Source organism: Pygocentrus nattereri, chromosome 2 (assembly GCF_015220715.1).
Source record: "Pygocentrus nattereri isolate fPygNat1 chromosome 2, fPygNat1.pri, whole genome shotgun sequence".
In the NCBI taxonomy this organism is placed as follows: Eukaryota; Metazoa; Chordata; class Actinopteri; order Characiformes; family Serrasalmidae; genus Pygocentrus; species Pygocentrus nattereri.
In genome coordinates, this window is record NC_051212.1 from 19,882,160 (window position 1) to 19,894,573 (window position 12,414).

General features: G+C 38.2%; 2 protein-coding genes across 2 annotated transcripts; both read left to right on the top strand.

Moving 5' to 3' along the window:
* The first annotated feature begins 242 nt into the window (after positions 1-242).
* LOC119262571 (cornifelin homolog B-like) lies at positions 243-6,004 on the top strand. Its single transcript, XM_037535474.1, has 4 exons — positions 243-269; positions 1,181-1,276; positions 4,195-4,346; positions 5,438-6,004. The coding sequence occupies exons 2-4, from the start codon at positions 1,186-1,188 to the stop codon at positions 5,558-5,560; spliced, it is 366 nt and encodes a 121-aa protein (XP_037391371.1). The 5' UTR covers positions 243-269; positions 1,181-1,185; the 3' UTR covers positions 5,561-6,004.
* A 2,147-nt stretch (positions 6,005-8,151) lies between these two features.
* LOC108434830 (cornifelin homolog B-like) lies at positions 8,152-10,394 on the top strand. The gene is made up of 4 exons (XM_017710239.1): positions 8,152-8,215; positions 8,560-8,672; positions 8,953-9,107; positions 9,608-10,394. Exons 2-4 carry the CDS (start codon positions 8,570-8,572, stop codon positions 9,728-9,730), a joined length of 381 nt encoding a protein of 126 aa, XP_017565728.1. The 5' UTR covers positions 8,152-8,215; positions 8,560-8,569; the 3' UTR covers positions 9,731-10,394.
* The last annotated feature ends 2,020 nt before the right edge of the window (positions 10,395-12,414 follow it).

A 12,414-nucleotide genomic window follows, 5' to 3' on the forward strand; every position in this document is an offset into this window, starting at 1 on the left:
TAGATTTAGAATGGGATATCAGAAAATCTCCGTTAAGTGCAATCAGCCCATATAGGATATATAAACAGAATAATAAATCAAAGTGAAAAGACAAATCCAGTCTGACAATGGTATGGCATCCTTCTAGTGTACACACACCTGATGAGTTGGACCAGTGACACATACTGGAATGTGTCACGTACCTGTCATTTTATCTTCATCCTGCAGCTTAAGTGTGATCAGTTCTTAAGTGTGTGTGTCTCTCTCTCTTGGCTGTCCAGAACACACAGGTAGGTGGCTACATGATTCCATTAATAGTAAACTTCTAGCACTTGCCACTAGCTTTGGTTTATTCTTGATATAGATTTTTGAGTTAATTTAAAAGTATTTAATAGATCTACTGAAATATTCTATAGAAAGCCAAATGTAGTTCATTTACAGCATCACTCTGAAGAGCTGGTAACATTTTCACTTTACTTACAAATGCAAAAAACTGTTTTTTTGTACTAATAGCTGTCAGTGCAAGTCACTAATTTGAAAAAGTATTATGGATTTCTCTGAATATTTATGCAAACTTTGTTTCTAAATGACACAAATCCATTGTATGTGTCTTGTGCTCAAGCTAGATGGTAAGACAGTAAAACTTATTTACTCATCTGAACAAATAGTCTTATAGTGGACAGTTTGCTCTGTAACACAAGTGCCACAGAAGTGTTCTTTGAGTGATGCCATAAAAGAACCATTTTCTTATCTAAAGAACCATTTGTAAATGAGATGTATAAGTGTGAGGATATAAATAACTCTTACATAATGTAAATCCACCATTTCGAGGGTTATCTCTGGGACCTGTCCATTATGTGGAGGTTTCCTTAAAAAGGTTCTTCACACTCATACACCTCATTGACAAAAATGGTTCTTCATATAAGCATCTACTGAAAGGTTACTACTAAAGTAAAGTATTACTATTAAGTTACACATGGCTTCATGTGGAGAGTCTTTTCTGGTATCTGATGAAAAAGGCGTGGTTTTATGGTCATGGATTACACTTGTTCATGTTAAACTGCATTGTCTGTATGTTTCTCCAAAAAGCGTTTTTAGTTTAAGATCATGCTTAATCTCGATGTGGGAAACCAACCAAAAATCACAGCAATGCTCATATGTCATTGTCCTTGTTTATATATTTATGTGTGTGAATGTGTAGACACCATGGCGAAGACAATGGTCCAGCAGCCCCAGGCTGTTGCTCTCAGCCAGTGGAGCTCAGGTATCTTCGACTTCTACAACAACGTACCTGAGTGTGAGTTCATTTGTATGCGTGTTTGACAGTTTCCATTGCTTTGTGTGTGGCTGTGTGTGCGAGTTTGTGCAGATGGTCCCTCTGAGAGTTTAACATTCATATGCTTATGACTGTTTTTAGAGAGCTGTGCTGTGTAGTTAAAGGACCTGAATCTCTTCTTTCTGCTTGACTGCTGGAATATTGTTACAAAACTACCACATGCATGGAGATTTTCTTTGCCATATGACAGGTCATTGGCATTTATTCAGAAAACACTGACAAAAAGGTTTCTATAGAGATTATTTTGTCTTAAGGTATGTAGCTCTCATTCAAGAATGTATTTTAAAAATATGCTATAGGCTAAATTCTTATCTCTAAACAACGTCTCAGGCTTCAGAAACACATTTCTGACATTGCATAAAATCATTTTCTGTAAGGGAGCTTTCAAATATACACTTCAGTCATCTGGTTCCTATCACCATCACTGTGAACAACTCTGACTGCAAGTTTCTCTAGAACAGTTCGCATCAAATCATTTTGCCTTTTATTAAATTGGCATTATTTACACAGACAATTTGGTGGGCTTACCCCAGAAAGTGCCAAAAAGGGTGTTATGGCGTTATTTCATAGAAAACACAACAGTGGTTCTTGTATGGCATCACTTCAAAGAACCCTTTATTTATAGGGATCAGATATCAGAAATTAATTTTAGTGTAAAATTGCAGTAAATTTACTGTTGATTTATGTGTTTTTATTTATAAAATTATAATACTTCACTAACATTACAGGAGGAACTACTGAAACACAAAACACCATCATGGTTGGAATAACAAAACATATAAAAATACATTCAAATGCACCTTTGTGGTAGGAATAACATTAAAACCAAAAGCTCAGGTGAAATGGACTGTAGATAAAAAAGGAAAAATAATGAAAACTAACATAACAAGAAATGCGGGGAAGCTCTGCCACCATCTCTGTGATATTCAGAGTCTGCTCAAGAGTGCACAAAATCCAACATTTTAGCTTCTTTGATAAGAAGATTATCTTGTATCTCTGACCATTTGCATCTGCCTGTTTACAGCAATATGCTGTATCTAAGGAATGCAGTAGTTTACTGCACTGCTTCAGTTATAAATTTACATAAATTCTTTACAGTGTAGTAAGAAATGAAAGAAAAATCTGTACTGAAGCTAACACTGCATTATCTGACTCACTGTCTATAAACCATGGTCAGGAGTCAGTTGACAATTAGTTGGAAATCAAAGCATTTTCATCCTAATCTTGTGCATCTGCTGTGCATGGACAAAAATCAGTCAGTGGTGCAGAAGTGTGACTGGAGCTTTTACAGGAATTTGTCTTTCATCTTAATGATAGTGCCACCAATTATAGCGCCCTTGAGTTGTTTAGTAATTTAATCAGAAAATTCTGAACCTGAGAAGACCACATTAAAGGGGAATGTTGTCAGACTGGATTCATGACTAGTTTGTTGCTTAGAAAAATGAAAAGGCCTTTTTCTCCTAAACACAAAGTCATAAAAATAAACAGACTGTGAGGAACATAAATGTCCTTCTTGCTAAAATTCAGTGATTATTTAAATGACATCATGGTTACTATGATCCCTGATCTTCACTGTGACACACATCTACATTAATAAGTCACTTTGAGGTGTTTTTTTTTTTTCTGTGAAGTTTTGATGGAGAAGTACTAAGGTTTCTTGCAATGAGTGAAACCTGCTTATCCACATTAAACATCCAGTACTTTTTGCATGTCACGTATCGTTTACTCACTGGACTGGCCCCATGATTTCTGAAAAAAACTGAAAGCTAGTCTTCAGAAGAAATGCAAGATGTAATAACGGCAAAGTGTGGACACAAAAATGTATGATGTAAAAAAAAAAGGTAGCTGACTGCGCTGCAAAACAATTTAGAGTTCACTGGTGTCACGATTGGCCCCTCCCAGTCCTGTACATGTGTTTGTGTTTTGGTTTAGCCTATGTGCGTTTTCGTCTAGCCCCCTCGTTTCATGACTCCACCCCTGATTGTTTCCACCTGTCCCTCATCAGCCCTGGTGTATTTAAGCCCTGTGTTTGCCCCTTGTGTTTGCTGGTCTTTGCGTTGTTGTTTGTTGGTTGTCCTGGTGGTGTTATCTGCACTGTTGTTTGTGCTGGTCTATGTACAGTTGTTTGTTCTGTTTGATTCTGGTTTCTGTCATGTCTGTCCCCCGATCAATCTGTGTTGGATCTATGAACCTGGACCGTTTCGACTATGACCCTGGATTTGCCCTTAATAAATCTTGCTTATCTCCACATATGCGTCCACCTCCTCGCTCCCCGTTACAACTGGATTTCAAATAATAAGAGAAAATGAAATAGTTTTTTGTCCTGTTATCATTCTTATTTTTTATTATTAATATTTTCTTTTTATTTTATCACTTCTTGTTTTAGTACAATGAACTTTACATTAATGCCTTTGCACAGTTACTTATATGATACACTGCATACTTGTATGTTAAGCTTCCTGTAGGCGACTAGACTAGACTAGATTTATGACTCAACATCCCATCCTTCTAAATACTGCCATAAGTTAATAAAATTGACCAGCCATTGCTTAATTTGACTGGAAAAGAATATCTGGCCTCTGAAGTTCACACAGTAATTCTTTTTAGAGAATCCACATTCACACAAAGAAGTTCTAAAAGACTTAAGCTGGTTCCTCTGGCATCGCTCTGAAGAACTCTTTTTGAGGAACCTTTATTTTTAGGAGTGGAGGATCAGCCTGATTCTTCATTTAATTTTGATGATGATTTCAAGTATAGAGATATTTTAAAGCAGAGTTTAGCTGTGAAACTGTCTTGTTCAACACGGTAACTGGATATTGAAAGGCTTTCTCTCTGACCTGAACCTGCTAACGTTTATCTTGTGATCTTCTGTGCTGTAGGTTGTTACTCGTTCTGGTGCCTGCCATGTATTGCCTGCAGCACAGCCAAGAATCACGGCGAGTGTTTTTGGTTACCACTGCTCGAGTTTGGCTTCATTCCACCAATAACCTTATCAATGAGGACATCAGTGCGTGAGCGCTACCACATTGAGGTTAGGATGGGGTGAAAGGGGTGCATGATGAAGGATTGTGTGTATTCACCTTCAGGAACTCTTTCATGTCCTACACTGCCCTACAAAACCCCAGAGTAGTAACTATGGCAACAGGGAATATCAGCTTCAAAGTTCGGTTGTTCAGCCTAATGTGTTACTGCAGCTTTCACACACTGTAAAGCAATGCATGCCACTGACTTTGCATGCAAGCGACATATCACTGAAATGTGTACATGGTTTCCACATGAATAAAATATGTTACTTCAACTCAATTATCGACCAAAGGAATTGAAAGTCAAGATTGTGTTATTAGTTTTTTTTGTATGCAGAAATCATGTACACAATTTCAGCAAGAAAATAAATGCAATTCAGTGCTGTGTACAAGTAACTTGTACAGGTAACAAGTATAGTGGCCTCAAAAAGTATTTGGACATTCATGCCATGCTTAAAAATGTATTGAAATCATTAACATAGGGAACAAAAATGTCTAAGCAATTGACATTTATTTTAAACAGACCATTCACTGTAACTGCAATTGAGTTTTTGGCAAAGTATTCTTTTAAAAGTTGGCTAGTGTTTTAGATCATCATCATTTGAGCATGATCTCGTTCTGAGTTCATGCTCCCATCAATGAACACTCATCGACACCACTGTGAGGAAAACAGCCCCAGTACCTCTCTGCTGTAGTGCAGACGGCAGACCGCAGTGCAGTCTGGAATCTATCTAGAGGTTTACTCCACACAAAAAAGTCTACCATCAGTCTAATGTTGTGCTAAAAGCATTTATCTCTGAAACAAGCATCATTCTGTTAAACATTTTATGAAGTAACCTGAAGAATTTTACTAAAGTTAATCAATGGTTAAAGTGTCCAAATACTTTGTAGGGCCACTGTATTTAGAGAAGCAAATAGCACTGTATTAGTTTAAACTGTTGAGTTGCTTAAGTGATCAGTCTCTGGGATTTACTGCAGTGTCTGTATATTTGATTCATTGAATATTATAACATATTCTCTATTAGAGGTCATTAACACATTTAACCCCCCCATTTTCTCTCTCTCTCTCTCTCTCTCTCTCTCTCTCTCTCTCTCTCAGGGATCTATCTGTAATGACTGTGTCTATTCATCCTTCTGCTGTCCCTGCGTGTGGTGCCAAATGTCACGAGAGATAAACATACGGAAGGAATCAGTCAAATTCACCAACAGACAGGCAAAATGAAGACCCTCCTTCATCACCATCATCAGCTTCATCGCTGTGATATCCATGATACTCAAAACCCTTTAATACCCTCAGTTACAAATGACATTTTAAAATTATATATAGTTATACAGTAATTACAGAATAAACAATGTCAAGTTCTTTGAAAATATGTCTCAGTACACATAATGCAGCTCTAATAGTAGACACATTTTACCAAGAACTATTTGTGGACCCAAAATATAACCACTAGAGGGAGCTGTCCTCATTATAATGTAGAACTAGACTAATGGAGTAGCTGTAGTAATAGCCTATCACCTGACGAGGGCAGCATGACACTAATAAACATCACCTCGGCTAATCAGAGTTCATTTTCTATAAATGTATGTTTAAGGTTTAAGCATGTATTTTCACTATGAAATGAGTCTGAATAACAATTATTAAAATAAACGTACAATGAAGATTTTTAATGTGCCTGTGCATTGTGGGACTTCAGAAAATGGAATGACGTGTTGCCGTGGTACTGGTTTGGGATATTTAGGATAGCTTCACAGAGCCACCAGAGGGAGCCTCCTACACATAGACATTTTGGACATGCTCTGACCTGCTCATGTACAGTAACGTGTTCACATTAAGATGCTGTATGTAGGCAGTTTTACTCTTAATTAGTATGTTTAAATGCATTTCTACAGTAAGTTATACATTTTCTTATTACTTAATTAGTACTTCTTAAACTGTGGTAACTGACTTTGACATGAGCAGGATTTCAGTGGTGCAGTATACATTTCTTTCAGTCCAGTCCTCAGGCCCCCACCCAGTACACATTTTAGCTCCATCCTAGCTCCCAATACACCTGAACCAAGCCATAAAGAACACTGAGTACCTGGAACAAGTGCGACAGACTTTAGACATGCAAGGGCCTGATGGCTGGTTTGAGAACCCCTGACCTAGGATACTCTATCATTGACCATTGGTCAGAATCCCTCTACATAACTCCTCATAGAATTAATTTTTAAAGCTATTTGCTGTCCAAAATGATCAATGAACCTACACATGCCCTCTAAGCATTTATTTGTAATGGTCATGGTAAAGTAGAGGTAAATCAAAAAATATGTTGACTTTGGGTGCTATTTTGCCTTGTAGAATCCTGCAGTGTCTTAGTTCACCAGTAATTTATTCACAACCATTTCATATAATAATTTTATGTGTGGTAGCTTTTAGAGGTGGTAAAGTCTTCAGATGTTTGGTTCCTATTACAACTGCTGTGGACAAATCTGACTCAGTAGGTTTCTCTGGAATGGCTAATCAAACCAGTTACATCAAACCACTCTGAATGATTTTGTTTACATCTTCATTATTTAATCATGCAATTTTGAAAAATAGACATAATTCTCCTCAGAGTTACATGTGCTGACTCATAATATGGGAAAGTAAAATGTAAAGGAAAAAGTACTTTTTTGACACTTTTAAAATTACTTATTCTAATTACTTGAGTCTTGTCTTGATGAAATGCTTCACTTAAGCTCCATTTTTAATATGCTACCTTCAGGAATCATTGTTTCCACTTCCACTGAAAACTACATTGAGAGTAGCATCTTTAGAAAAACTCTTCTGGTCAGGTACCCACATCCATGAAGCTTATCAGAGCAGGAGTGCTTAATCAAGAATCTGTTCCTGTCAGAGTAGGATTAACGAAAAAAAAAGAGCACTGTGATCCTAGATAAGCACTCCTCTTCACAAATACCTCAAGTGCTCAAGTCTCAAGTGAGTCATTTGTGTATACTATTGAAAAAGATGGTTCTTCACGGGTTTGTTTTTAGTTAAGACAACAATTCTAATGGAACGATGAACACTTAATAAACCATTTGCATTGGTTAAAGTGTTCTTTGCGTGATGAAATGGCTCTTCAGACTGATGCAAAGAAACATTTAATTATGCAAAAGGTTCTTTGAGTGTTCAAGCTTCTATACAGAACCATTTTCTTTACTGAAGAACCATCTTTTATAAGAGTGTAGAGCCCTTTTTGGGGACCATTTTTAAAAAGCTTCTAAATAGAACCATGCACAACATTTTCTCCATCAATCTGAAGAATGATTTCACCTTGAGAAGAACCTTTTAAGCATGCAAATGGTTCTTTGAGTGTTCATGGTTCTGTATAGAACCACTGCCTTTACTAAAGAACCCTTATTTCAAGAGTGTAGATCTTGTGCACTTAGGCACTCTTTGCTCTACTAAGTACACTCTCATTCATTAATTAGATTATGAGGTCTTGTTAAAGGTTGTGTTTTCCTGACCAGAAACACGTGAATGTGAGGTTAACGTTTGCCTTTTTTTTGATGCTTTCCATTATTTTAGTCCTCCAATAAGCAGAAATTGATATTATTGTAAGGTTCACCCTCACTATGATTAATTAAGCTGGACGTCAGACCAGCAGCTAATCACGTCCAAATCTATTGAAAAAATGCCACTCATCTTGTCCGCTGTGGTGCAGCAGATACTGATTGATCCTAATCTTCTGAGAACATACTCGACAGTCTAAGTGTGCGCGCGCACGTGTGTGTTTTTGTGTGCGTGCAACATATAAAGCCATGCATTCTTTTGGTCAAAGATTCAGTCACTCTCACCTCAGTATACCTGACCTTCCAGCTTTCTCCTCTGCCTTGGCACATCAAACTGGTAAGACACAAGATGCACCATGAATTAACACTGAGATCATATGGCACAGCATACTGATACAAACAAGCTAAAGTTTACTTCACCTTCATTTCCAGAATGTTTATTATTGAACTTTTTACATGTACCACATTTTTACTCATAGCAGTTATAAAATATTGAACATTCTGTCAGCTGTGCTCAGAAGTTGAAGAATATGTGAATTTTTTTATTGGCACAGTATTGTATTTTATTGTACAGTATTAGTAGTTAGATCAACAGACTTTCTGCAAAATGTATTTTTAGTAGTTTAGATTCAAAGGACAGAGAATATTTTAATGATGTCCTTCAATATTATCTTATTATAGCTAATTAGCCATGGCAACCAAGATGGTCATCCAGCAGCCCAAGCCACTTGTAGTGGCTCCAGGTGCAGACCAGTGGAGCTCCAGCATCTGCGAGTGTGACAATGTCAATGACTGTGAGTATTTCATCAGAACCGGTTGCTCTCATTCTGACAATGAATTCCACTGAATACACTTCTGTTCTAATATTCTTATCCTTCAATCATTTTTAATGGCTGCTTAGCTTAATTCATCATTTCTGTGAATGATGTGCAAATGAGAATTATCTTTTTTCAAATTTAAGCAGCCTCCATATAATTAAAGCTTTTTCACAAATCTAATCCTCCAAGCCAAGAGCCATTTAGAAATCTTTAGTTTTAAGAGATTTTGTAAGAGTTATGTTTTGTACATGCGCAGGTTGCTTTGCATTGTGGTGTTTCCCTTGTTTTGCCTGCATCACTGCCAGAGACCATGGCGAGTGTCTGTGTTTGCCTTTGCTGGAGAGTTTCGGCCTCATCCCCCCCATTACCATGGCCATGAGGGTCTCAGTCAGACGAACCTATGGTATCGAGGTAAACATGCTTCAGAATGGGACTTCTACAGTGGCTCATCTTTGTACAACTTGCTCTTTCCTACATTAACTAAGTGACAGTTTTTCAGTGTCCACACCTTGCAGTCAGAGACATTAAACAAATAAAATATGGCATGTGCCATTACTTTTGTACAGGCAACATTTTATATTTTATTTTGTTTCCTCCAAAATGTTATATTCCACTAATTAATAGTGCTTTAAATTTTGCAGAAGTGTGTTCTCTGTAGATGTGTTTATTTTTTTTTAACTTTAGTTGAAAATCAACTAAACATGATATCATTGGAGTGTTCAAACTGTTGCAGATGATTGTAGATGCTGATGGAGCTAACTGAATCTTTTATTGTATGAACACCCTCAAATCAGAGATTAATTGTATAGTATAAAATGTACTAATATCATTTTTGTTATAATAGAGACATTTTATGTATCACCTCAAATCATGGCTGTGTTACTCATCTTCCTGCCTTGCTCTGTCCTCAGGACTCCATATGTAATGACTGTGTGTACGCCTGCTGCTGTGGGCCGTGCTCCTGGTGCCAGATACGACGTGAGCTGAAGGCCCGTGAGCACCCTGTCACACTCTTCCACAATCGAGCCAAATAATCGCCCATCATGGTCATCATCACTACCTTCGTCACCAGGAGAACTGTTATCATTCTCAGCATCATTCAAGAAACAACAGGGACTGCAAAGCATCTATTGTACAGGCTAATCTCTGACGTGACCTTTTGACTCAAAAATGCACCTGATCCGATCTTGTCTCACTCTCGTCACTGATCCGGTTTGGGCTTTACCATTGGCCACTTTGTACGTGCTGTTTGGGGCTCAGATCTGAGGTGTCTGGGAGTCATGTGGACCGCAGTATTTGTCGCTCAGTTAAACTGCTCAACAGCTCATGAATGAAGATGAGAGCCTCAAAAGTAACATCCTGTAAAACATTCTGCTCCTCTTTTTAGTATTTATACATTTTCCTCTTAATGTTTTTCTCCTTTTTAGCATGTTTGATCACTAATGCTTAGTTAATGACCAATGTTGGTTCATTGTGCTTTTCTTGTTACCCCCTTAAACTGCAGGCTTATTATCAATCACTGTGAATTTTTTGGACACTACTGTAAAATGCATTTGTAAGTTTTGTAGTTATGAGAGTGAGAAAGTGCATTATAAGGAATTCTTTTTAAATTTCAAATCCACTGACAAAAATTTTGTTTTTCATTTGCATATATTACAGTGTAATGAAAAACAAACAATAAAAAAGTGTCTTAAAATATTCTTTGACTCAATTTCTAAATTTAAAATCATCGTCTTGTTGTTCATATTATACATTATAATGTAATAAGGTGACCAAACCATTTAAGGTGACATGTATAAATGAGAAAATAATATATATAAACTGTGTATAAGGTATCACAACATGTGAACACTTTATACTAAGAAAAACATATTATGTATAGGTAAATTGGAGTCTTACACACTTTGATCGGTAAACCTCAGATTAGACACTTCTAAATGGTTTATTCATCACACATTAAGCTTTATTACTTATAACCTGCAGTTGAACATAACTGGAGGTGTGTTGTGTGAAAAGCACTACTAATTGCATTATTAGCTGTTAAAATGCTCAAAAAATAAAGGGAACACTTAAACAACGCAATATAGCTCCAAGTAAATCAAACTTCTGTGAAATCAAACTGTCCACTTAGGAAGCAACACTGATTGACAATCAATTTCACAGCTGTTGTGCAAGTGGAATAGACAACAGGTGGAAATTATTGGCAATTAGCAAGACACACTCAATAAAGGAGTGGTTCTGCAGGAGTGGACCACAGACACCTTCTCAGTACCTTTCTGCTTTCTGGCTGATGTTTCGGTCACTTTTGAACGTTGGTGGTGCTTTCACACTCATGGTAGCATGAGACAGACTCTACAACCCACACAAGCGGCTCAGGTAGTGCAGCTCATCCAGGATGGCACATCAATGTGAGCTGTGGCAAGAAGGTTTGCTGTGTCTGTCAGCGTAGTGTCCAGAGGCTGGAGGCGCTACCAGGAGACAGGCCAGTACACCAGGAAACATGGAGGAGGCCGTAGGAGGGCAACAACCCAGCAGCAGAACTGCTACCTCTGCCTTTGTGCAAGGAGGAACAGGAGGAGCACTGCCAGAGCCCTGCAAAATGACCTCCAGCAGGCCACAAATGTGCATGTGTCTGCACAAACGGTTAGAAACCGACTCCATGAGGATGGTATGAGGGCCCAACGTCCACAGATGGGGGTTGTGCTCACAGCCCAACACTGTGCAGGACGCTTGGCATTTTCCAGAAAACACCAGAATTGGCAAATTCGCCACTGGTGCCCTGTGCTCTTCACAGATGAAAGGGGTTCACACTGAGCACATGTGACAGACGTGACAGAGTCTGGAGACGCGTGGAGAGCGATCCGCTGCCTGCAACATCCTTCAGCATGACCGGTTTGGCAGTGGGTCAGTAATGGTGTGGGGTGGCATTTCTTTGGAGGGCCGCACAGCCCTCCATGTGCTCGCCAGAGGTAGCCTGACTGCCATTAGGTACCGAGATGACATCCTCAGACCCTTTGTGAGACCATATGCTGGTGCGGTTGGCCCTGGGTTCCTCCTAATGCAGGACAATGCTAGACCTCATGTGTCTGGAGTGTGTCAGCAGTTCCTGCAAGATCAAGGCATTAAAGCTATGGACTGGCCCATCCGTTCCCCAGACCTGAATCCGATTGAGCACATCTGGGACATCATGTCTCGCTCCATCCACCAACATCACGTTGCACCACAGACTGTCCAGGAGTTGGCGGATGCTTTAGTCCAGGTCTGGGAGGAAATCCCTCAGGAGACCATCCGCCACCTCATCAGGAGCATGCCCAGGCATTGTAGGGAGGTCATACAGGCACGTGGAGGCCACACACAATACTGAGCTTCATTTTGACTTGTTTTAAGGACATTACATCAAAGTTGGATCAGCCTGTAGTGTGTTTTTCCACTTTAATTTTGTGTGTGACTCCAAATCCAGGCCTCCATTGGTTAATAAATTTGATTTCCATTGAAGATTTTTGTGTGATTTTGTTGTCAGCACATTCAACTTTGTACAGAACAAAGTATTCAATGAGAAGATTTCATTCATTCAGATCTATGATGTGTTATTTGAGTGTTCCCTTTATATATATATATATATATGTATATATATATATATATATATATATATATATATATATATATACTTCATAATTATAATTGACAGCATTTAGTTCTAAGAATTGTGAAGTTTGTT

What these genes read in the sequence shown, in the direction of transcription:
- LOC119262571 (XM_037535474.1), top strand. Translation starts at nt 1,186, where the DNA reads ATGGCGAAGACAATGGTCCAGCAGCCCCAGGCTGTTGCTCTCAGCCAG. An exon ending in CTACAACAACGTACCTGAGT is followed by an intron (nt 1,277 to 4,194) that starts GTGAGTTCATTT and finishes TCTGTGCTGTAG; the next exon opens with GTTGTTACTCGTTCTGGTGC. An exon ending in GTGAGCGCTACCACATTGAG is followed by an intron (nt 4,347 to 5,437) that starts GTTAGGATGGGG and finishes TCTCTCTCTCAG; the next exon opens with GGATCTATCTGTAATGACTG.
- LOC108434830 (XM_017710239.1), top strand. Translation starts at nt 8,570, where the DNA reads ATGGCAACCAAGATGGTCATCCAGCAGCCCAAGCCACTTGTAGTGGCT. An exon ending in GTGTGACAATGTCAATGACT is followed by an intron (nt 8,673 to 8,952) that starts GTGAGTATTTCA and finishes GTACATGCGCAG; the next exon opens with GTTGCTTTGCATTGTGGTGT. An exon ending in GACGAACCTATGGTATCGAG is followed by an intron (nt 9,108 to 9,607) that starts GTAAACATGCTT and finishes CTCTGTCCTCAG; the next exon opens with GACTCCATATGTAATGACTG.